The 27,174-nt window shown below is 38.8% G+C and overlaps 1 protein-coding gene across 2 annotated transcripts in view; it reads right to left on the reverse strand.

Moving 5' to 3' along the window:
* Nucleotides 1-743: 743 nt before the first annotated feature.
* Nucleotides 744-27,174, reverse strand: part of vta1 (vesicle (multivesicular body) trafficking 1) — a 60,888-nt gene continuing 34,457 nt past the window's right edge. Inside the window, exons 3-8 of one of the 2 annotated variants that reach the window (XM_041252523.1) lie at nt 22,514-22,641; nt 21,406-21,481; nt 18,191-18,302; nt 13,033-13,200; nt 5,212-5,292; nt 744-2,931 (exon numbers count right to left, since the gene is read on the reverse strand). In XM_041252523.1, coding sequence (XP_041108457.1) covers nt 2,786-2,931; nt 5,212-5,292; nt 13,033-13,200; nt 18,191-18,302; nt 21,406-21,481; nt 22,514-22,641 — 711 coding nt within the window. In that variant the 3' untranslated portion in view covers nt 744-2,785. The remainder of the gene's footprint in view (nt 2,932-5,211; nt 5,293-13,032; nt 13,201-18,190; nt 18,303-21,405; nt 21,482-22,513; nt 22,642-27,174) is intronic. The other variant, XM_041252524.1, reaches the window with a different exon arrangement.

Genomic DNA, 27,174 nt, shown 5'->3' on the forward strand with positions numbered 1-27,174 from the left:
ACGATGTCATCTCATTCATAGCTACTAAAACTCTGCAAAATAGTTTCTGATATTGGGACACATGGCATATTAACTTATTTAAAATAAAGAAAGAAAGAAAGAAATGTCTTTCTTAGCATGTTGATGTACTGGCTGCTTCTCACCAATGTTTCACATAAACTTTCAACTTCCTTGACTCCTCTACCGGGTGAACAACCAATAACTTTTTATAGTTTATGCTACAGTGGTGCCACAAACAAAAGGTACAAAAACAACAAGAAAAATACGTTAAGATCCTTTTAATACTTCACACATATATCAAGTTGTATTAGAAATTGTAGTATATTTGACATTTAAGGCCTCAGTGATATAACATACATGAATGGGATGTAGCAGCCATTGAACAATCTCTATAGTAATTGATCTCAAAATGTATTAGATCATTTGATCTTTTTGCTTATTGTATGGATTTGTCCTGGTTTCTTTTGCATACCAAACAGATACAGCAAAGCAATTTTACCCGTATTGTGTGGCATTTAAATGAAAAAGTTAATACCATGGATAGTACGGTCTCTCATACTGTTTGTACATTATACACAATCTACTAAAGAAACCATTAGCTTTCTTCAAATTTTATTAATAAAGCAATGGGTTCTTTTACAAGACAGACCTACTGCAGATTTATCAGTACATTTTCTAATAAGCACATGAACTGGGATAGTTTTGGTAGGATGTATTTATTTGGCCTTATTTTATCCCCCCCCCCCCCCCCCCCCAATAGGTCTTTAAACATGATCAATATTTTTGCTGCCAAGCTGAATAGAATGCTACCTTTTTAAACTGATCTTGTAAAACTAGCACCAAAACATTTTGCCAAAACATCTACGTATTATTACAATTATACTGCTGAGAAAAAAGTTTGGTGGTGTGATAAAATATATATTTTGAATGGCATACACTTAAAACTGAAACACTGACCTGAAACCACACAGGGTTCTATAGTCAGTTTCAGAACATTTTCAAATCACAATCTCTGACTACTACAGTATTTACAGTAAGACAGTATATTGCTAGAAAAGATGATTAGATTTCTAAAATTACTGTCTTTATGGTTTATATTTTCTGTTATTCTGTACATATTGGTGAATGATCCTCTTCAACGAGGCATTGTTCCTTTTCCACATCTGTATTTCGATCATGCTTCAGTTTTTACCTGATCTGCTGCACCATCTCACAAGAGGCAGCGGCTTTTTATTTCTCTCTTTCTGTCTCTGGAAGACCTATAATTTGAACAGATCGGATTAAACTTGTCATCGTTACAATATTAGAGACAATAAATTTGAAAAGTCTAAATAAAAATCCAAACCCAAAAGTTCACTTATCAGTAACTGTTAAATTTAGGTTGTATCAAGTTTTTTCTTCTAAAATGTTTTAATCAATGCTTTTCATGGACTACGTGACCAATTGCTATGTCTATTCAGATGAGTAAACTGTCTTTACCTGAGCATGTTTACCGGATTAACTTTCTGCACTGAAGGGAAAGCTTACATAATTGAGTTCACCTCATTACCGGTACTTGATTTTCCACTTTGTGCCAGACAGGAAAATTATTGCAAAATCACAATACTCTTGGGTGCTTGAGATGTGTTTACAATATTGATTCACTGTACGTCACAGTAAAGCCAAAACAGGTTACTCAGGTTTAACAAGATCTGGTGAGAACAGTGTTCTCATCAACTCTTGTGAGAAAACAAGTTATATTTGCAACGTACAACGCACATATCCCGTCAGTGCCGAAATAAACTCAAAATTGAGTACAGATGTGAATGTAAATGTGATACTGTATACATAGGTATAAGCAGTTCCACCATCTCTCACTGATCAGTATACAGGCCTCGCTTGGTGAAAAGCCAGTTAGTAGATACCGTTAAATATTAGTTTTTGCACAGCCTGTGCCAGTTCTAATCAGCTGCATCATGGACATACTGTTAATGTACGCAGAACTATAAAAAAAAAAAAAAAAAACCTATAGCAATGCCTGCCAGTTGTTCAACTATTCTGTTTTCCACATCATCTTCCTAGGTTTTCTTTCCTTACCTCCACAAATCTTGTGGCTTTTCCAACCAAGTCAGAGGAAACGCTATGAACTGTCATGTCAGCAGCATACAGCAAGCTGAGCAAACTCACAATGTGCATTAAGCTATCACCCCCTGAAAAACCTTAATTGCTTAAAGAAAATTAAGGAATTTTCTAAATAACCAGATCTGATGACATGTGTTTAATAAAAATATGTTCATAAATACAAAACATATGATACAGATGTAACTGAAACCAGCCACCACACAAATGACATTTTGAAACACTTCAAAAAATGTAATTATGCAAACAGAAAAACATTAGATTTACCTAAGGACATATGATAAATCAAATTTATTTATTTTTTTGGCAGTTTTAGTAAAGAGGAAGTTAACTCATCAGCAAATGGACATGCAGAATAAATGGATTTTCTGTGTTACACTTTTGTCTTTCCTATTTAGTTTATTATTCTATAGAGAATATTCATAGCTATTAACATCAATAACCTAAAAGCTAATACATGACTTCTAAACAGCTCTCTTTCCATTTTGTGGAAAAGTAACATGACTGCTGATTAATATTACAGTAGGAGTCCGATATGGAGACACAGCTTTCATTGTCGTTTACAATTTGAGGGCTTCAATAGAATTGCATTCTTCTGATACAGCTGAGGGTGGAGTAATGGGCTCTTAGTTCTTTTGGCCAGATACTGACACTGAAGACAAAGGCTTCATTCTTTGCCTGTAGTGAGTAACTTGAGTGCTTTCTGTAGATTCTGTACAGCCGTGCCTACATCTTCATACTGTAGAGCACTTCCAGCATATTTGCAGTACTTCTGAGCCCTAGTATTATCTTCTGGTGTCAGACGGACCTCCCCTGTAAAGATACAAATTGGAAATAGTAATCTGTTTCAGATTGGGCTCTTCTTTAACTAGAATACTCCAGCAGTCCGGTGAACCAGGCAGCAGTACTATATACAGTATCTTCTGCAGACACAAAGAATTAGCGTCATGAATCCCCTTCTACGTTTAATCAAACAGCTTCCATTGTGAAAATATACTTAATGGAAATGGAACTTGACTAACATTACATCACCACAGCTGACTACTGTACCTACTGTAAAGACAGAATCTCAAAGCGTGCAGTGTATCATTGATATGGCCTGAGGTTAAAACAATGTGGCATTGACTGTAAAGCAAACTTTCAAAGTTTGAAATGAATATAGCATTTAGGAATGACCATATTATTACTACAGTACTAGTACAGTTAGATCTTTCATCTAGTCAAAAAAATTTCCAGGAAGGTGGCAAATCAGGAGAAGTAGACTAGAAGTATATTTACAAGCCATAGCAGATGCATTTACAGCCTATTTTAAGGGACTAGAGTTAACTAGTGTACAAATAATAATTTTAATCACCATGTAAAACTGCATTCCCACTCTATCAAGATTGTAATAGAACTACCAAGATAACCAAAATATGAAGACACAACTGGATATTGATTGCAACATATTTCTGTAGACCAAAGGGGCGTTCACACCGAATGAGGCATGTATGCCGCCTCATTGCGTGCCGCTTTGCAGTTGCCGCAGACCACTGTTCACACCGAACACGGTAGGGAAAAGTCAGCGGGGGTCTCTTGTTATGTCACGGTTACATGCAAGTAATGAGGAGCGAAACATTCTTTTTTATAAAACCTAATCCCCCCACCCCCACCCATCAGGATATTACCCCACATATCAGGCAATTGTGTTTAAAATAAAATAAAAACATGTTGCTTTTAAAAACTGAGATTTTCTTTGTGAGTTTTGTCTGGTTTGCTGGGTATAGGGAAAGTGTGTGAACTAAAGGCATCATTATACATTGATATTTGAGCGTTATCGTATGCACATGATTAAAAAATGCAACTACTGCCATCCTAGCATCAAAAAAAAAAAAAAATGTATTTCTTCCTCGCAAAGGAGCGTCCTACTTTTCCCTGATTGGCTGCTGGCAATTTACATCACGGCGTGGTGAAAGTTGAAAATATTTTATCTCCTGCGCGCCACTCTGCAGTGCCGCTTCCCTCTGTCGCTTCACGTGAGCCATGTCCGGTTTGAGTACCCCTTAAGACTAAAATTACAATTATTACAAAATTACTTGGTTTATTGACATCTTTTCCAATTGAAAAGGTACTTTCTGACTTTCACACACAAATATAGCTACACAACTGATTCATATCCTTTTGGTTACAATGGTATAAAGAAATATTTTATGTGTGTAACTTACTTGTTGGAGAAATAAAAAACATATTTTACACCAGTTTTGCCACGCATGATTTTAATTTCACTAGCAGCAGCTTTTTATGTGGCTGGGCTTGCAATGCATCTTCCACCTTTTCATTTTGGTAACTCATAATAAAAACAAGTGGTTTAATTTATTACTAGGGGTTAAGCCCAAATTCAAATTAAAACTACATATCAAAAAAACAAGTTCACCATACTGTGTAAAACAAATTATTCCCTAAATAATTGAAGAATTGAAGCTATACAATGAATACACATTAGACAAGGGACTAAGACTTTGCAAGAGACCTACTACTACCAGCCCGTCCTCAAAATAAAGATACGCCAAAACCTAGTGTAGAATCTTAACACCAACTTAAAATAAATGCAGATGTTGGCAGTGAGCTGTGCAATTACTTTTGTAATTTATCATTCAAATAATTCAGTCAAACAATTTTGAATAAATAATGGAGAAACTGTTATGGGTTTGGCTGCTAAGCCTTTCTTATGGGGAAGTGAATCCAAATTAACAGTTTTCAATCCAGTATGACGTGTTTAGTAGAATTATATAACTAATGCATTTTGATTTCAGAATTTACACTAGAACATTTTTACAGTTTTCAAACAATGTCATCACAGTACTGGTACACTGGAACTGTGGGGATGTGAAGGACCATGTTAACACCTGCTCAGATTGTATTTTTAAACTGTAAAATTATATTTCAAATCCTGGTAACAAAGTTAGATACATTTAAAATCCACCAATTTGCTTTGGAGATAAGTATGTTATAAATAATCAAATGTCAAAATATGTATTTATAGAACACTGCTGGTTGCAGTAGCGCCAGGTAAAACAAGGTCATATGTCTCACAAATCTAGCCCTTAGTCTTACCCTGTTGCACTGCATTGAGCAATGAGGGATCTACCACAGGGATGTTTCGTGGAACAGGTTGAACTGGGTTACTAGGCTCACCTATAGAAAATAAAACAGTACAAATTGTTGAGACATAAGTACAATACCGATTTAAAAACAAATTATTTACAGAGCAAAACATTAAATCTTAACTACCTTAAGGTAACATTAGTGAATAGTGTTAATCAAATTGTGTTAAACTAGACAAATGTTACCAGTGTGATACAACCAACAGACTTTTCTTGACTGCTAAAAAGCATCATCAGAAAACGCCCATCAGACAATGCAATACATTTTACATCCTAAAATAACTATACAAAAGTTTGAAAACGTTAGGTTATCATAACCCTGAAATAGAAATGTAACCACTATTGAATGGGTGTTTACCGCCTAAAGACCCGAATCCTGAATATTGTATACCAAAGCTGCTCACCGAGCCTATGACACAATCATGACACCGCCCCTGAGGTATCAAAAGGACTGCGCTCACAGATCTTGGCAGAATTTTTCCTTCAAGCCTGCTGTAATCAAGGATGCAGCAAAGGTTAATGGTTACATTTATATTTTAGGGAACCAGGGTTATGACAATCTAATGTTCCCTTTCAAGTACAAAATGCAGCCATTAACAAATCGGTCAGTATGTCCAAGCCATCGCAACGGCAAGATTGCCTTAGGACGGGAATGCTACAAGGCTAAGCCAAGAGACGGTCCTGTGCGTTACCATTCGGAACCCCAGTAGTTAGCTAGGTTGAAAATATTGAGGGAGAAACTCTCTTCTATGCCTGTGTTGTAAGCGTCGACTGGGAAGCCACTCGTTCCAAAACAAGGGTTTTGAGGATCCACAACATTAAGTCTAAAGACCTTAGTGACAGTATGGGGAGTAGCCCACACCGCTGCATTGCATACGTCTTTGACAGATGCACCCTGGAATAAAGCCCATCAAACTGCCATGCCCCTGGTGGAATGGCCAGTGAGCTTTTCTGGAGGGGGCAAGTTTGCTAGCCAGACGCAGAGCTGCAAGCTTGATGGGTCAGGATGCCATGTCCTCCGTGCCTGACTGAGCAGGTCACGGCAAGTCGGTAGTCTCCATGGCTAGCCACAGGTGCTAAATCAGGATGTCCTGGGCCGAAATGGGGCTACTACGAGCACATTGATCAAGTCCTGCCTGTCGTCCCCCCCCCCCCCCCCCCACACAATGGGAGCAGGACGAGTGGTGGGAAGCCACATAACAGATGCCTCAGCCACTGATGTGCAAAGGCATCTACTGCCAGAGGGTCCCTGCCTCCTATTATGGAGAACCAGAGGCGAAGAGGGGACCGTGGGTTGATTCCTGGGAGGCAAAGAGGTCTATCTCTGCTCTCCTGAACATCTCCCAAAGAGGCTTACCACCTCAGGGTGAAGCCTCCACTCAGAGTTGCTAAGGACTCCCCTTGAGGTCTGGCATCCAGTTCGTCATCCCAGGCAGATGCACTCAGAGTTTATAGTGCACCCCTGGCAAAAGCTCACGGACTACACAAGAGAGACTGGGTGATGTACGGCACCACTGTTGCGTTGTCTGTACGGACAAGAATATGTCTGTTACCTCCTGCAACAAATTCTACAAGGCCAGGTAAACTGCCTGCAAACTGCCTGAGGCCCAGCTTCTCCACATCATGCAGTCATAGGGAATTCAATCGGACAGGAAAAAGATGGTGTTGCCTTATGGTCCCAGGAAAACTGGATTTCATATAAGAAATCTAGGTGAACGGGGATTTGGGAGAGGCGGCAGGCTCATCGTCAAATTGATTGCCTTGTTTCCCCTGCTGTAGGCCAAGGCACTAGCTAAGCTGCAATGGAGGGAGAGCTTAACTGCAGGGGATGTGCTGTCTGACTCCACATCCTCAGATGGGAACATCAGCTCCTGTTCAGCCACCTCCTCAGGAGGCGGCGAAGTACAGTATGGCATTCTGTGGCCAATCTGCACTTGCAGCCCCATGGGGGTGGCGCCGAACGTTCCTGCAGTAGTTCAGCGAGAACAGTCCCTTGATGGAAAACAGCTGCCCAGAGTCTACTGATCACCAATGAGATGGTTACATTTCGAACTTGAAAGGGAACAGTGCATCTACAAAGCTTACTTCTGGCAAAACAGCTTGTGGGCAGTCATTCTGCCCTTTCGTCGTACCACTGTAAACCAGCTGTTCTGGACTGTGCAACAAGCTACTACACATGTATATTCTATATAGTGGCACCAAAGGTATTCAGACAAGTTACCCTTTTGATTACCATACGACAGTGTTATTCAAATGAAGATTCAAATTGCAGATACGCAAGATTGAAAGGCCGTCGATATGTACAGGGCATTTGTGTTCCCTAACAAGCTTTTTGTTTTTGGCAACATGCTATAATAGAGGAACAAGTGATCACTGCACTTTATCTGGTAATAATCCTTCTCCTTCCTTGTTTACAACTCACTCTGTATGCAAGCTACCCTTTATCAATAAACTCTCATTCCTATTCACATCAGTATATTCCATAGCCCAGTGGTGAATAATACTTTCCAGTTTACTGTTTAAGTTATCAAAATAATAATTACTCTTATCTATCCTTAAAGTCTCCCTCCGCTGACTTACTGGGTAAACACCGCTAGTTTGGTTACCTAGAACCACAAATTACGCTTTTTCTTTTAAAACATACACATTTGAGATGTAAAGTGTGATTCAGCATCAATAGACCGAGGCAGCGAGAGACACAGACAAAACAACAAACAGCAAGAGAAAATAAGACAAAAAACTATTGAAGCACAGTAAATTAGCTAAAAAAAACTGAGCCTGTCAAAAGGTCTTTTATTTGGGCTTAAAAAAAATAAATAAATGAACACAACTGTTTGCCAACAGTAAGAAATGCACCTGCCACCTGTCAAAAGATGGCATGTTAAATATATGCACTTAGGTTCACTTTGCCTCTGTTTACTGTCATGCCATGTATTTAAGTTAAAAACCTTTCACTGATATTTAAACACATTGGAGTTAGAACATGTTGATACATATTAGACACAGTGCTATACATGTATTTTTAAATCAGGCACTTGATACTTATGCAACATAAACAAAGCGATTAATAATTGACATGCTTTTATTATTTTGTTTTATTTAAGCTTGCTGCAAAGTCATTTTCCAAAATAAAATTTTAGGTAAATAGCATTTGTGGGCTTGTACAATTTGTTTGCAAGATGTTGTTTTAATATTTTCAGGAAAATACATTTGCTTTCTATTTTTAGAATTAAATGGCAATCAGACATTGTGTCATTATAAATAGTTATTTCTAAAATGTATTAGTAAATTAATTGGTGCAAGTGTAGTATTGAAACAAACATTCTGCTATGTAAACTGTGAGTGGATAGTCAGATTTTCATAAACGCTTAAAACAACCCCTCCACTGGTACACACACATCACGAACGCCCCGTCGCCCCCCTAAGGTTTGGACATTGCCTTACCTGGCCTGCCAGAGAATGCAACTGAAAACCACTGCCTTACGTTATACTCATAGTTGGATACCATCAGGGGTTAATTTGTGCCAGATTGCACAGGATCCCAGATCTCATAACTTTCTGTCTGACAGACAAAATTGTCAGAGCAGAAGGAAGCAATTTTTCTTCCAGGACAACCTTGTACTTGGCTTGATTCATGCTAAAGCTGCCCGATTCCAGCCTTGCTGAAGCACCCCCAGATCATCACCGATCCTCCACCACATTTCACAGTGGGTGCGAGACACTGTGGCTTGTAGGCCTCTCCAGGTCTCCGTCTAACAATTAGACGACCAGGTGTTGGGCAAAGCTGAAAATTTGACTCATCTGGGGGTGCTTCAGCAAGGCTGGAATTGGGCAGATTTGTCTTTGTGAAGGACGCATGAATCAAGCCAAGTACAAGGTTGTCCTGGAAGAAAACTTGCTTCCTTCTGCTCTGACAATGTTCCCCAACTCTGAGGATTGGTTTTTCCAGCAGGTCAATGCTCCATGCCACACAGCCAGGTCAATCAAGGTGTGGATGGAGGACCACCAGATCAAGACCCTGTCATGGCCAGCCCAATCTCCAGACCTGAACCCCATTGAAAAGCTCTGGAATGTGATCAAGAGGAAGATGGATGGTCACAAGCCATCAAACAAAGCCGAGCTGCTTGAATTTTTGCGCCAGGAGTGGCATAAAGTCACCCAACATCAATGTGAAAGACTGATGGAGAGCATGCCAAGACGCATGAAAGCTGTGCTTGAAAATCAGGGTTATTTCACCAAATATTGATTTCTGAACTCTTCCTAAGTTAAAACATTAGTATTGTGTTGTTTAAAAATGAGTATGAACTTATTTTCTTTGCATTATTCGAGGTCTGACAACACTGCATCTTTTTTGTTATTTTGACCAGTTGTCATTTTCTGCAAATAAATGCTCTAAATGACAATATTTTTATTTGGAATTTGGGATAAATGTTGTCAGTAGTTTATAGAATAAAACAAAAATGTTCATTTTACCCAAACACATACCTAAAAATAGTAAAACCAGAGAAACTGATAATTTTGCAGTGGTCGTGTGTGTGTGTGTGTGTGTGTGTGTGTGTGTGTGTGTGTGTGTGTGTGGACACACACACTTGTAGTCAAAAGTTTACATACCCCAATGCAAATGTATGATTTCTAGAAATTTCTCAAAAACAAAGAATTACAGGAAAAATCTACATCAGGCATTGCCAGGCATTATATGACCGTTTGGTAGTAATAGCACCCGCAACTTTCTCAGGCCCCATTACCCAAACGCTAGTGTGATGCCTTATGTGCAATGCCTTATTGCTTATATAAAAGTATTCACAACATGACAAGGAAAATGAAATTAAATCGCTAGTTGAGGTACCTTTAGCAATAATAACCTCTTTTAAACAATTAGGATATTTGTCAGTGAGCTTTTGGCATGATTCTTTAGTGAGTTTTTTTTTTTTTTACCATTCAATGCAAATTTGTTCCAGTTCATTCAAATTCCAAGGACTTCTCTTGCGCACAGCCTTCGTCAACTAATACCAAACACTCAAATCGGACTTAGATCGGCACTTTGACTAGGCCATTCCAGAACCTTCATTTTATTCTTCTTTAACCATTCTGAAGTAGATTTTTATGTGTACTGTGGACTGTTGTTTTGTTGGAACGTCCAGTTGTGCTTTAAACCAAGTTTTGTAGCGGAGGGTTTCAGATTATTGGCCAACACATGTTGGAATGCTATGGATTCCATTTTACCCTGTATTAAAACTACATTTCCTGTACCATTAGAGGAAAAACAGCTCAACTGAAGGATATTACCACAGCCATGCTTTATCAGTAGGTATGGTGTTCTTTTATTTGTACGCCTCACTATACTTTCTCCAAACGTAATGACTATCAGCATGACTAAATAGCTTGATTTGTTTCATCACTCCACAAAACATTTGACCAGAATTCATATCTATCATTCAAATGTCGTTTTGCAAACTTTAAGTGATCGAGACCTTCACCATGCAATATTCAACCTACAATTGAAATGAAAACCCCAGTCCCACTTGCAGCTGATTCACTTTGAATATCTTTGTCAGTCAATCTCCGATTTCTTTCTTCCAGACTGAGGGAGCTTGTGACAGTACCATAAGTCTTGTACTCCTTTAATAGAAACAATAGTTGAAATTGGGATTATCAGAAGCTTTAGATTTCTGTGATGCTTCGAAATACATACAAGACAGATATTTCCTTCTAACTGTTTTCCTCATCCAAAAAATTTTCTTCTAAAAAGGTTTTGCTAAAAGAAACTTTTTCCTAAAAGGTGACCCCATAAATTTTCTTAACTGGGATGTTGAAACACACACACAATATAATGTATTATATATATATTATATATTTTTATATAATATTATATATCTATAATATATATATATATATATATTATATAAAGGCATTGCACATAAGGCATTATACTAGAGTTTGGGTAATGGGGCCTGAGAAAGTCGAGGGTGCTATTACTACCAAGCGGTTGTATAACGCCTGGCAATGCCTGATGTAGAGGGTCTTATTGTTTATATACGTCAATGTTACAGCATAATTAACTATAATTTTTATTGATTTTAACCAAATTTATTTAAGTTTGTTTTTTTTTTTTTTTTTTTTTAACGTGTCCTTCCACATAAGCATGCTTCTATAAATAGTCCTCCATAACAACGATCTTGTCTATAAAACGTGTACAAGACAGCATTTTAAAACTGTATACTTTTACTTGAACAAACTTGTAGTAGTACTGATGGTAGGTTTTTCAGTTTGTCTGACAGTACTTCTCTCTGTATTAATTATAGCAACTGTAGACAACTCAGAAGTGCTTGTGTTTCCTGGGATGTTTTGATTTAGCCATTGCTCAATTAACATCTTATTAAAAAGGTTGAAATTTACTTTAAATTATATCCCTCTAGCTGAACTGTATTTAGAATGTGTGGAATCTTTCCATTGAGGAACAGAAGAAAATATGTGATACATGACAGTGACAGCTTTAAAGTTCAAATCATGGCGGTCAGACACGGGACTTGTGGCAAAGTGGTAATTAGTCAAGCAGGTGTATAGCAAGTGCAGTTCTGGTGCAGTAATCCCAAGAAACAAACACAGACAACAAAGTACAGGTGAAATGGTTTGTTTCTAATGGTTTTATAATCCAATGGTCTGATCGACAACAATGTGCAATGCACTGTAGGGAAAAGGGTTGCAGTCCCGCAGATAAGCACAGTACTAACACACACAATTAGACACACACACACACACACGATCACAGGTCCAAAGTGAGTGCTTGTAGTGAAGTACAATACGTGCTACAGTGGTGAAGTGTTGTCCGGGTTTATTGCTGGCCTACAGCGACAGCTCCGGAACGTGTTAGCCGTCTATAAACACACAAGTAACAATTATAAGACAAACAAAACAAACACTCACGATTATTTATTTTGCACACTGCATGGGTCCTTCGAGGTTAGCTTTTGTAACCAAAGCGAAAGAAAAGATTACCGATTCTCTGGCCCCTTTATGCTTTTACAAATGACCCCTTGGCAAACGATTGCAGCTGCTTTGATTGCTTGCAGCTGCTACCTTGTTTACCCTCCAGGTCAATACATTCCTTAAACTGAGTCTCACCTTCATCCAGGTTGAACGACTTCCCAACCTTGGAAATGAACTGTCAGGCCAGCCCGTTTCAGGACTTTCCCTTTCACTATTTTGTGCCCTCACAGGTCGGGAGATTTCCAACCAGAACTCCTATTTCTGTCATAGGACTGTATTTTCAAAGTGTTTAAAAGGATAAAACCAGTTATTTTTTTCCAAAAATAGAAATAAACATCCACTTATACAGTGTCATGCAAGTGTGGTTCAAATCCCACTTGTGGAAAGCTGCAGTCCTGGTGGGGACTTTGGTAGGGAACGCTACATTGGCCTTTCTGCTCCCATGAGATTAGAAAATAAATGTGAAGATAGTTTAGCAACCCCTACTGGTCAGGTGCCCTTATCTGTTTACATTCGGTGAAAACAAACAGGTTTGCAAACTGAACAGGAGATTTCCCTCTTGATCCTCAGTCGATAAGATCGGTAAGTAAGGTGCATCTGAGGCGACATTAAAATTGGGCAAACTGTTTAATATTAGAAATGGTGGATTGTTCAAAACCTAGAGAGTAAATTACAGACTGGAGTAAGCATTTGAGAGATATAAAAGGTAGTAAACAATAAAAGTAACTGTTAGTTAAAATGCAACCTACCTACTCTGTACTGGAAGAAAGGCTTGATTACATACCTGTGCAATGAGGTACCTCAGCTGGGGTGTTGGCAGGTGCATGTGCTCCAGGTGGGATCTGTAGGTTTGAGAAGTTAGTGTTGGCATCTGGATCATCTTTGGAAAGCACATGTGATGAAGGTGGAGAAGGCCGAGAGGCTGCACCATGTTCTACATCATATTCATCATCTATATATATACACACACAACATATACAACAATTAATATTGTTGCTATTAGTATTTTACTAAAAAAATCTTTTAATAACCTACATCAACAAAATTACCACTATATTCAGAAAATGGTAGGAAATGCAAGCTGAAACATATTTAAAAAGGAGTGTCTTTTAAAATCCTTAACAAAGGGTTTTGTTTCACTGTTGCCAGTTATCAGTGGGATGAAATTCCAGAAAAGAGCGCCCAATTTAAAATCCAGTCCAAAATACCCAGTCAGATTTTTCCTTATAGTCCAGGAGCCATATGAGGCCATATGCTGTAGAGCTCATTTTATTTATATTCATGTTTTCAACTGATCAGTTTATAAAAAAATGAAGCCATATTTAGCAGTCAGAAATAGACACCTTTGTCAAAGGAATATATTTCTTTATAGCACTCCATAATAAACCCACATTTGCTTCCTTGAATTCAGAGGCCAACAGACTATTTATTTGCTGTATGAAAACTCAAAAAGCTGTTTAATAATCATACATTTAAAACATTCATTACAGTTGTATAAGCAAAATGTGTTCTCTGTCAAATCAACCAAAATAAATAGTTAGTAAACTAATCTGTATGGGGAATTTTCTTGTGGAATTGTGAATAGTAAGAAATAATTCCCTTTCACCTTTGACCACATCATTCACTACACAAATGAAAAAATGTGTATGGGTTTACCTCTGTAGCAGGGCAGCAGGAGAGAGCCCTGCACATTATTAAAAAGGGGCAGGGCAAAGCCTTGTTGTTTATGTTTTGGGTTGTTATGAGTTTTATGTGTAAAGAAGACATCGTAGCCATGTTATTGTTTTTGTGTATATTAAATATGACGGCGAGAAGCCGTAGCGCTTGTTTTGCAGCGTGAACGGGAAGCCCCATCCACAATTAAAAACCTTGTGTAGAAGGTGGCCATCTCCGGAAATTAAGTGATTAATTTGTTGCTAATCGGGAGATGGTCACCTGCATAAAAGCCTGCAGCTCTCTGAACTCTGGGTGGGTGTTCAGAGGAGCGAGCGAGAGGAGTATAAGAATAAAATAAATAGGATCAGTGAAGGCTACTGCCCAGCCTGATCATAGTATTTTGTGATAGTGATATTGTATGTTTTATTTGGCTCTGTGAGCAAGTGTTTTTGTTAAACCTTATTTTGTGTTAAAATAAAAACGTGCAAGTACCTTTGCACCTGCAGTACTACCTTTGTCTTGTTCCTGATTCTGGCTGACATAACCACTAAGCCACCCTGTCACAACCACCATCATATTTTATGTACAGTAATTAACTCCCAAGTCATGTCAACTAATAATACTGCATGAGTCCTGATGAGTACTACTTTCTATAGGGCATTTGACTCAAACCAGTCTCTTAAGCCCCTTTCACATTGGCATAATCTACCCTGGCTACTCAATTTCACACTGCTTTTGATAAAGCGGGGTTCACCTGGGTGACAGAAGCAAGTGAACAAAATACGCCTATCAATGCCCCGGAAGCAGCCTGTTACTGACACAACCATCCAAGCTTCTCTGGACTGAACTGTCGGACCTTCACGCAGGCGTGGCTGTTTGTTATTGTGTCAGCTCACGAGCGTCTGTCAAGCATTTTGTCTCGCTCATCCCAGGTCAAATTGAGTCAACCCACATCCTGGAGGTTAGGAGTTGGGAGTTAGTTAGGAGTGTCAGCGTGAAGGGGGCTTTAGACAGTATTAATGAGAAGCTTTTCCTCTGACAGCCATGCTAGACCAGAAGTAAAGCTAAAACTCCTTTGTCCTATATATATATATTTTAAAAAAAAAAAACACACACTTTTCATTTAGGCCAAAAAGTTCCATATATAAAATATATCTTAATTACCTAAGTTACTTAGGATTGATTTGATTCTGTTTAAACAGAGATTGTTTTCCCTGCGAGGCAAATTTATTAATTATGTTTTGAATTAATTATGTCTAGGGTTGTAATTGGTTCACCACAGACACACATTTTGCAAGTAAAAATACAGTTCTTATTTTAATGGAATCAATGTTCTTACCTAGTTGTGAACACACACACACACACACACACATACATTTTTTTTTTTTTTACATAACACAGAGATTGTAATTCTAGAATGGCTGAATTTAAGAACATCTTTATGCTTTAGGTTCCGAGAAATGAGGAAGGTTTTCCCTTGAGGAAGCTACATATTTTGCAAAACAAAAACAAATAAATAAAATAACCTACTAGATATGATCAATAATTCAGAAACATTTTAAGCTTCAATTATTACCTATATATGTTTAGACAACAAATATCACCACAAGCATTTAAACACTATAATCCTAACCTACAGTACGCACTGTGAATTCAATAACTGACAAAAGTTATCTTTTATTTTGACCTGGATGGATGTGCAAAAGTTTATTTTAAAGACATAAAATAATAAGAAAAGCACCGCATAGACACTTCAAGATCCACACTCCTCTTTGGAAAATGCACAAGGTTGGAGGATATAAAGGTGTTATTATTGCTTTTTTGAAAATACATGGCATACTGTTTTTAGTTCTCTGCCCAGCTCCTGAATTGAAACACACATCCCCATCACAAGATGTTTACTGCTAAATTAATGTTTCCTGTCTGAGTCAGCAGGGCATTGGAGATGCACCATTTGCGACAAGATAAACATCTTGTCATGTATCTCTTACCATTTTAAACTGATGTCTGACTGGTATGTAAGCCTCTGTTTCAAAGTGTAAATGCAGGTCTAAATAAACATTCCTTTTAAAAAGAAAAATTTAACTCAATGCATCACAAATATTATTTTTCATCACATACCCATTCCATTTTCCTTGCTCATTAGCTTCCTCCACTTGCAAATGGAAAAGTCAAGCAAATGCGTGTGCTTGGAACAATGACACTTATTACAGGCATGAACAAAGCAGGAGTGATGGCTTTTCTACAGCATCTTTAGGTGTAGGCTGACTGTGTATCGCAGGGAATGGTTTAATGTTTAAAAACAAAATAGATGCATTTTTTTAAAATAATGGCTACTTAATCAAAACAAGCCTGAAGCCAACAAAGAATACCTCTGCATGTTCTTTTCAGTTCTCCAGTGTCTCAGCAATAAATCCCATTTAGTTGGCCCTGCAAGTCAGTGCCACTGAAAATAGTAGGGATGGAAATAAGACCCCCATTGCAAAGCAGTTTGAGTGACTACAGGCTTTCTCTGGCACATCTGAATCTTTGATTTCTGTGCTTTTTTCTAATACTCAGCTACACAACTCTGACTGTATTTCTGTACAAAAAGTATAACAATCTGGGAGTATATGGGGGCTCTGTCTCTCTGTGTGTTCCTTTTATGTTTTTCCATATATCTAAAGAATTGCTTATCCAGTTGTGATAAATTGGTCTGGGTTTACTTTAGCACAAGCTATTGATAGTATCGGAATCTAGGAGTGTACAGTGTGGAGCTAGGTGTTCATCTGCCTGTCTATGTAAAATTGTTTACTTTTGCATACAGTTGATACAGGTCATGGCGAGCAACTACATGTTACTGGTGGCTCGAATTAAAAACTAGTACAGTACACATACTGTACACATATGCATGTCAAACATGTTATGCTTATAAAATCTTAACACATGCTAACTTCACTATAACAAGCCCCCGTTTTTAACAATCCATACAGCAAGAACTGATATTTTCTAAGAAAATTAGTACTATTAGAATGTTCATTTACAGGATCAACCTGAATACAATGATCTCAATACTGACTAAAACTGAACTTTCTCCAGTGTGAGTGTGATGCTCTATATCAGTGAAAACACAGACCATGGTTGGCTAATTCAAAAGGCAACGACACAAACTGCAAACAGCAAACGGACATGAAGAGGCAACTGCAAACAGGGCATTGAGAAAAGCTCGAAAAAGAAAGCCATCTATGCTGGATATTTTTTTCAAGAGCATGTTAATGTGAAGTAATCCCCATGAATGTACTATATACTGATTTGTTCAATTCAAGTTGGGTGTTTCTTCATTATTCTGATGCAGCAACTTGCCAAACCCTATTATAGTGAACACCCTGATATAGAACATTTCTCCAGCTCCTATGGGGCTTCATTATAGTGAAGTTAGCCTATATATTACTATATAATTTAGTGTCAAGCTAGATCTGGGGCCCGTAAAAGTTGTATTTTTACAATAGCTGGACCATGTTAACGATAAAATCATTTGCTTTATTTATACAACACACAACAGTAACACATGGGATTATTTGAAAGGTTATAATATTAATCAGGTCCTGATGGTGAGGTACTAATTGCAAATCTCCCCAGGAATCTGAAACAGCACTTAGTATAACTTGACATATGATGCAATTATTATGAATTCATGCCATTTAAAAAAAAATATATATATCTATATATGCAATGGAAAATTACCAAAAAAACTGGTGTACAGCAGAAAAAATGCCCAGTTGTTCTGGATGTAAGGCGATAGCCGTTACAACTACATTTCAACTACATTATAAAAGAAAAAAGGCTTTGTGTAACAATTTCTTGCTCCCCTGAAAAGATAACTCAATCTGTATGTTATAATAGGTCGGTGCTGATGTAGACCTAAAAAAGCAACTGAAAAATATAGCCTCGAGAATTGTCAGTTCTTAACCCAGTCAGGTCAAAAACAGCACACCCAGAAGATGTTTGTTATGAAACTACCAGTTATTCATTCATGGTAATGACTACAGAAAAATCGCAGGGGATTTTTTTTTTCTTAAATCCACCCTTAAAATATTAAATACAAGGAGAATCACATCCCTGGCAATGCACCTGTATTAGTTGTGTGTATGGATGGGAAAGCCTCTAATCTTTACCAAGAGGAATGTACTAGCTTATCCAGCGAGGAAACAGGTTTCAATAGTGCTTGAGAAATTCTCAACAAAATGTATTTGGATAACTGAAGCCATGGTTTGTTTGTACCACTTATTGCAAATATCAGCTCTCACCATATGCTTCCCCTTCCATTCCAATTGGCCCTGACTGCGGCGCCTCTCCATTCTTCAGACAGTTGTGGATGTAGGTTGCCTTCCATTTAGCATACTTCCTGTGCTGGAAGTTCTGCATAGAGAAGAAAAACATCATGTTAGGTAATGAGCTTAACCACTGCACTCAATTAAATTCAGCAGTAAATTAAACGTGAACACGTGCCTCAGTTATAACTTTCCTGTTTATTTTAAAATTTGATGTCAGTGACAGAAAACCAGCTACAACACATGACTGGCTTAATAAGGCTTTATAAGAAATATCCCACTGTTGAAGGTTTTATAGGACATATTACAAATACATACACTGTAGCATAACACTTTAAATAAAATTATACATGCTTGTCTCACATGCACAATAATAATGAACTATGGAACACTCAAATTATACACATTTAAAAGTACATTTAGTTCAAACCTGTGACCCCAAGGAGAAGGCCTTATTGGTGATAAACATGCAATTACAACCTCAAATAAACAAAACTTTCAGAATACCATGACAGCGCTTTCAGATTTCCGTGTAAAGTTTAGTACTGTATGTGAACTCACACAAGTTCTAAAGCTCATTTGTCCTTTCCAAATGAAGATTAAAGGGGTCTCTGAATAGGAAATATAAATCAGATGTTTTTCCTAATGCTGTTACACCCACAGCTGAGGAGTTTTAGGAGTTTTAAAGCGTTATGTAATCCAGTGTTCAACGGTATGAGGGATTACAAGAAAAGATATGAGGGATTACAAGAAAAGATTTGATGAATGCTACTTTTACTGTACAGTCCTCATACGGATCAAAATTAATGCTTGCTGAAAGCTCACATCATTTCTGCCAGTCTGTTTAAATTATAGACTAACTCATTTCTGATTTAAAAAAATCATCAACACCTCTTGAAAGCCAAGAGCTGAAAGTCTCCTGCAACCAACTCTTTTTCAGTCAGTCATTATGAAACACTTTCAAATATCAGTGTAAATCAGGGATGACTTTAGAGTTACAGCATGAAGGCACAGTGTTAAAACATATCACCCAGTGAGCTTTGTACAGCAAGAAAATGCTTGTCCCCCCCATACAGAGGGGTGCTCAATGGAACACTGTCTGTTCCGATATTGGCCACCTTTTGCCTTACTGTATATATATGTGTGTATGTATGTGTGTGTGTATATATATATATATATATATATATATATATATATATATATATATATATATATATATATATATATATATATACACACACACACACACACCAATGTATTCTCTTAAATGCAAAGCAGGAGTACATTAAGCACTTACCATGCACTTAATTATGGGTTTCAGCTCACCATGCATTAGGATGACCAGATAGCAAGAGTGAAAAAATCGTGACACGTTGGTACGGGGAGGAAAGAAACCTTGTTTAAATGAACTACAGCACAGTGCAAGTGATGCAAACTACGCACCTTCCTTCTGTAGACAGGCTTTTTTATTCCTTCTTCCTGTGTATATTGCACTTAGGCAAAAACTAAAATGTAGATAAAAAAAAAAAAAAAACTCCCAAATCGGTTAACTTTCTTCTTACTGTTCAGAAGACAGCAGTGTTTTAAATCAGCCTATCAGCCTGCACTGTTTTTTCTGTGACCTGCTGTACCGTACACGTAGCAGGTGAGACATGCAGTGCTGCTGGTGCATTGTTTTGAATTAGGTTTGCTAAAATCTATTTTTTTTTTTTTTTAAATACCAAAAATGGATAACAAAGCAAAACAAGCAAAGTATATTTGGGCTGAGGATCGTGTCAAAACATTAACCAAAGAAACTGCATACAACTGGAGGTAACTGTATTGCACATCTTGTGACTTAAAGACAGTAAGATCGATCGCTGTAGTATTTAGCTTCAGAATCACACGTTAAACAAAAGACTATTACAGAGGCTGCTAGACAAAAACAGCTTTCAGAAAACAAACTGGAAAGTCAGCGCAGACAGAAAACTATTCCTGTTGGTTGTACCCAAGTTAAATCAGCACTACACATACAATCAAACACAGCTATCTCGGTTCAAACAACCTGCTGTTTACTTTTTAAACACAGTTAGAATTTTAGACCCAAGTAGGCATGTTTTCTTGTTTTGACTTGGTACTGATAAAATAAATTCCTGGATGGGACAAACAACATGACAATGAACGTGCTGCATATATGGACTTTATTAATGAATGCCAGGAACCTTTGTGTAACTGAGTTTTGGGACTCTTTCTAATTGGCAAAGCTTTGCCTTACACTTCCAACCAATTCAGTGGATGCAGACGTGCAGTCTCAGTGTATGGGCAAATCCACAGCAGACAGAATGTCAGCAGCAACTTACAGCACTCTGTTTCAGTAAGGAAGCAAGTACCACCGTTTTTAGGCTTTTATAGTGCTATACACCTAAATATTATCTAGATGTATTTAATGTTTAAACAAGTCCGTGAATAGTCAGTGAAATCCTAACTATAATCCTAATCCTAACTGGATGACTTGGCCATGCACATAACATCCTTTTTTTTGCTGATGACATAACTGTAGAACTCCTTGAAGCGCATGCCGAATTTCATTTTTACTTTTGAGCTTCAATTTCACAATAATAATAATAATAATAATAATAATAATGTTCCACCAGTGTGATGCTTCACATCCAACTCGCCACCGTGTGATGCTGTGCTCTTTTTGTACACAATTTAAAAAAAAAAAAAATGCAATTGAATCCAGTTGATTTTTTCCCCACTGCGTTCGGTACGTGCATTGTGTGTTTTGCTTTATGGTGACAGGCTCGTCAACACCAGCCCACATGACACTTTGCCAGTAAGAAGTAAAACTAGACTCACCAAGTAAAACACATGACGCATACCGCTTCACGTGGTTGCAGGTTAACGTGATTGGAGCCGCATAGATGCAATGCAAACAACATGTCCTAAACCAGTAGAGTATGCTGTTGCACCGTGAGACAGTACAGCAGCTACATATACGAAATTTCCTAATGCCTGGGTTTTCAACGTTTACTCAAAATCGGGACAAATGGCATCCCGACAATACCTCAATTGGGACGCTGGACAAAGCCCCTAATATAGGGACGTCTGGTAACCCTACCGTGCATACACTGCTTGTATGTTATATTCGTGTAGCTTGTAAAGGACTTGTTAAAAATGTTTTAGTGTTCCTCCAAAACCTACCCACTTACCTCTTCAGAGAGCTCGCCAAACACAGAGAGGACATCTAACAGGAGACTTGCCGTGTAGAATGACTTAATCATGTTCCTAAATGGAAAATGTAAGCAAATAATGAAATGGAATAAGCCAGTACAAGCACAAAATCAGTTAGGTTTACAATATTGTTTGACTATTCCTTTCACGTACGAGCAAAGGCTTCAAATAATTTGTGCTAATTATTAGTTTAAAATATTTCAGAGGCTACCTATATAAATTGACCTACACCCTGATATTTACAATGACAATGCAGGACTGCAAACAACTAAGGGGCTATAGCTTTGCATGCCTGAAATAAAACCTTTATAGCCTTAAATGCATGCAAACTTGGGAGCTGGTGGTGATATTTTTGTAATAGCTTGTCAAAAAAGTTGTGTAAAACCTTAGTGCAATCCTATTTATTCTGTTAGTACATTTGCTGATATTACATTTCTTTGCCATTGTGTCATAGCAGACTCAAACCTCTTTGAATATTCTTTTTTCCTTTCTTTACATTGTGTCAATTGTTATCATCAGTACTGCAGGGTCAACTTTAACAGGCTCACATTTTGTCCTTCGGGCCATTTATATTAAATTACAAAGGAGTCTGAACACTGACCCTCATGGGACCCCACTCAATTTCCCCCAGTTGGACACAAGTCCTCTGTGTTCCTGTTTGTATTCAGCTTCTTATCTACAGTGTATGCAGAATTCACAAAAAATCTAGATAAAACTACACTGCTAACTAACAAGTATGTTGGTGCAGTGCAGGCACAGGGATCATGAATAGAGTTATATCTCTCTTTCACACACACAAACACACACGGTTGAAATTATGGATGCATTCCTGCAATCTTATTTTTAGTACTGTCAATTTGTAAATAGGTTGGAAACTATCCAGCAATGGGTTCTACTTGACAACATCAACATTTTTTGAAAATAAAGTCCTTCAAGGGGTTTTATTTCTGCACAAGCTCCAAGTGATTAAAAGTTGTAAATGTTTCAGCAGGGGCAAATTTACAGAAAAAAGCATAAAAAACATGGTGCATAACCGATATTCAACAATGCTAGCAGGCACTTGTTCTGTAAATGCTCTACTCTTACTTGTGAAACCGTCCTGAGCGATCTTCATTATCTGCGTAGAGGAACATTTTTAAAGCATAATTTTCAATGTGAGCATGGCCAACCAGCTCTTGAGAAATCGACTCATTGTCACCCAACTCTTTCTTCATCTGAAACACAAATCGGAGAGTAATAATTGTTAGACAAATTGTGAAACTGATCAGTAGGAAACAAGGTAAAGTACATACTGGTTTCAACTTCATTTCCATCTTAAACTCCGATTTTTAACTAGTCAGCACTCACATATTCGACTTCAGGTCACGTTTAAAAGAGCGTGACGCATATTTGTATTTCATTTTGGCCCGTTCCAACCCTTATAAAAATATATAGCTGAAAGGATTGTTTAAAAAAAGTAGGCTTCCATTTAGATGTAGTGTAGTTGGTTTTGTTGGTACAGTACTATATTTTCAACATTAGTAGTATTTTAATTCAGAACCAGGCTTCTCCACAGGAATTCCGTACAGCCGGGTGGCAGAACATTATAGCCGGGAAAACTTTCAACGTAAAAATAAACTTGCCTTACGTTAAATATATAATACAACAAATAATCTGAATAACGTGTTGTCTTTCATTGACTATCTGGTTGCACTTTATGTTCTACATTTTATTTTTCATTTCTGTTTTTTATTATGGTAAATTACCGTGCTTATTTAGGCCCTCTAGGATTTGACTGGGGAAAGAATGTAGGTTTACACACCCAAAAAAATAAATAAATACAAAATACAAAACATTAACCTTTACACTTCCCTTTTAGCTTAACTATTGAGCTTATTGCTTCATTTAAATTGTTTTCTTTGTGTTACGTTTTCAGGGCATTTTGTTAATGCACATCTAATTTTTGTTTTTCGCCGTTCTACATTTTTTTTTTTTAATGCAACCATTTGATGTGTACTCACACACATTTGATCACCATCATAACTGTTGCATGTAACCGGAGTGTTATAATCCTGCACATCTGCACTTAAGCATTTGTATGTCAGCTGATATCCCATCACGACTACTACTTAAAGGCGTACAGCTTCTATACATGAACCCCCAATATCTCTCACAAGCACCTTGGTACATATTGTTACGATACCGTAACAAAAGGAATACACTTGTTTTGGTGCATATGTATAGCTATTATGTACTGCAGCCTGCTCCTTCTCCACCCTCACCCTGCAGTGGTGGAACGACCTTCCTACGGATGTCAGGACTGCCACTTTCCGGAGCCTCCTCGAGACACACCTCTTCAGACCTGTAAAACTTAACTCTTCCCTTCTGGACAATATAGCACTTTCCTTTAATGCACTTACTGTATCTGCTCCCTTTTTTTTACTGTATTTAATCCTGCACTTAACCCAATCTGTAGTATCTTATATTTCACTTGCACTCGTTTCTAACCCTGATGTAACTATCAACACTTATCTACCCCGATATCAAATCGTACCGTGTTTTGTATTTGCTCTTATTAGGACTGAAGTCATGGTATTTTGTACCTTGCTCTTAACGGTTCTGTAATCAGTATGTATTTCTTGTATACAACTACAAGTCGCCCTGGGCAAGGGAATCTGCTAAGAAATAAATAATAAAAAAAATCACTTTACAGTACAATACGAGAAAAAATGGACTGAATACCCGAAAATAATCTTAAATATTTTTTTTTTAATAAAGTAGCTGGCGCAAATATAGTATTAGGTGTTGGATTGAGCTGATTGTCGGCTTATTTTGACCCCCTGCATTCATTGTCACTATTTTTGCTTCGAAAATAGCTTTTTTTTTTTTTTTTTTTTTTTTAATTATTATTTTAGCCTCTCGATGTGCTTAACACAGAAAACCCGCCCCTTCAACACTCTGATTGGTTAAATGTTGTGTCAAGATGTAACAGAGTGGTCATGTGGTTCTAAGATTTTTTTTGCACGCAGCAACAGAGAAGACTGTGGACTGTAATACAGTACATAGTTTTAAATCCTGTACGTATTATAGCAGTAAGTAAAATTTCCCATTAATGACCAAACTGCAAAATCAAATGGCAATGCAATTTAGCAAAAAGAAAAAAAAAACACCCCACACAAAACAGCTTCCACAATTAAAAATAGTCAGTATTCAAATACAATTCGCATGCGGCCACCAGCGTGATTTTGTGCGGCCACAGAAGCTACCGAGTAGCCCCCCAATCAACTCCTTAATTAGCGCCGCTATTAATGCCCTACCTGATTCACTGCAGTGAAAAAATCACTACGCAGGAAGGTAAACTCGTACCGTGAGACCTGTTCTGTAGTGCATAAAGTACTCAGCTGCACATAATAGTACAGTGTAGTGGTGTGTTTTCCCATAGCGTCTTTCAACGTGTACAAATGTTTACCTTCCGGTGGGATCAATTTCAATTTCCAATTTTAAACAGCTGAAAAAGTTGCTTGCAGCCCTTACAGCCTGCCTTGTTGAGAGCACTGATGTCACAAAGAATGCCCAGGTAATAATACGCGTTCGCTTTTTTATTGTGCTGACCATTGTTTTTGTGAGAGAGTTTTAAGTTTGGCAACCCTTTGTGATTGTCCAAGTGGCAAGCACATGTTAATTTGATGTTAAAGACAGAATGGAGGAATGCCACATTAACTTAGATAACCTGTGTGGCTTAACAGGCGACTAAGCAGCAGCTATGCAAAGCGCATGAGTAGACGTGCTGAATTATTTCCAAGAAAGCTGCCCCCCAAAAGCTTTTTATGTTTCACTGTTTTGACAAGTTCTTGCCAGTAAGGCTTCCGTGAAAACCATGGATGAAGTTGAATCCACAGAATAAATGCCATCAACACTAGCAGTGTACCTTGCGTTACGCTGGGACGCTTGTCGTGCAGCCTTGGTTGCAATGCGAGAGGGCATTCGGTGCTCTACACTTTCTGAAAAACAAGTACTGAAACTGCCTAAGTGAAGCAAACTTTGCTCTTAGTTTCACAAGAAACATGTGAGCCTGCAGACCTTCCATTTAAACTACTGAATCTTTGCAAGTAGCGAGTCAAATCCACACATAGAGGACTAACAGCTTTTAGCACTGTTTCATGAGGTAAAAATTAACTGTTTAATTACTATAGCCTTTTTTTTTTTTATTGTAACAAATAGTTTGTTTTCTATCCAATATATTGCAATTCTGAACATTTTAATCTTGACCACCCCCCACCCCACCCCCATTGATGGTACAGGGCTCTAAGGACTAATCTCTATTTCCAGCTCCTGTGTGCTGTCATTTCTGGTCCTTCCCAAAAGCTCCACCCACTACCCTCCCACAGGTGGTGTCAAAGTGGGATGAGCATGGACCGACACACCCTGAGAGCCGTTCTGGAGGATCAGGAGAGACACCGTGATGGTATAGAGCGGCGTCGGGAAGAACGGGATGCTCAGAGGGATGCTGAGCGTACAGCCCACATGACTGCGATGGCTGACAAGATGGCGGCCATGTGTCTGGCCATTCAGAACCTGGTAGTGGCCCAAGCCCAAGCTCAGGTCCCGGTCGCAGCAGCTGGACCAGTGCTGCCAATGCCCAAAATCCGTCTGCAAAAGATGACCCCAGATGATGACCCGGAGGCCTTCCTGACCACATTTGAGCGGGTGGCTACAGTGTCAGGGTGGCCAGCCGGATGTTGGGCAGCCCAACTAGCCCCCTGTCTAACTGGTGAAGCGCAGGCAGCATACCAGGCCCTGAGCAACGTGGCAAGATTACTCCCAGGTGAAGACAGCTATCCTCCGGCGCCTTAATATCACCCGGGAGACGCATTGCCGGCGTTTCCGGAGTTACAAGCGGCTGGAGGGAACCCGGCCTCTCATCATGGCCCAGCAACTCTGGGACCATCTGGCCCACTGGCTGCGTCCCACTGAACGGACCACCCAACAGATCATGGAGTCTGTGGCGGTCGACCAGTTCCTGGAGGTGTTGGAACCAGAGACTCGAGCCTGGGTCGCTCGCCACAGTCCCGAGACGATGGACATGGCCGTCGAGCTGGCGGAGGCCTTCGAGGACGCACTGCTTCGGGTGGACCCCAGTCCAGCTCCAGTGAGGCATCGGCCTTCGCCAGCACACCCGAAGACTGCAGCGAGTCCTTCAGTTTTCCCCGTCCCTTATCTCCTCTCCTCCAAAGTGGAGACAGAGGTTAGCTCCCAGCTGGGCTAGAGAGAATCCTTGGACCCCCGTTAGTGGACCAAGGGACAAACAGCCGTCTCCCACAGCGCCGCCTTCCCCTACCTGCTTCCGGTGCCACGAGGTGGGGCACATTGCGAGATTCTGTCCCATCGCGATGGAGTGTGACGTGGCCTTGCGATGTCCGGCTGCAGAGGGTGGCGAGTACAGGGGAAGGGGGTCGGGAGGGGCCTTGCATTATTAATGTAGATGTTGGTAATATGAGTACCCACGCATTAGTGGACTCAGGGTGTAGTCACACTATAATTCAGTCTGCTCTCTTGGAGGGTACGCCTTGGCGGCCACAGGGGTCTGTGACCATCTCGTGTATTCATGGAGAAACCAAGGCGTATCCTACCACTAAAGTTAGAATGACTGTGGAAAGTCGGACGTGCCATGTAGTCGTGGCCGTCGCTAAAAAGGTGCCATACCCAGTGATTTTGGGTCGAGATTGGCCTTACTATTCAGAAGTTAAGGTCAATGCGGCTCGGCCACC

The sequence above is a fragment of the Polyodon spathula genome, chromosome 6 (assembly GCF_017654505.1).
Source record: "Polyodon spathula isolate WHYD16114869_AA chromosome 6, ASM1765450v1, whole genome shotgun sequence".
Classification (NCBI taxonomy): Eukaryota; Metazoa; Chordata; class Actinopteri; order Acipenseriformes; family Polyodontidae; genus Polyodon; species Polyodon spathula.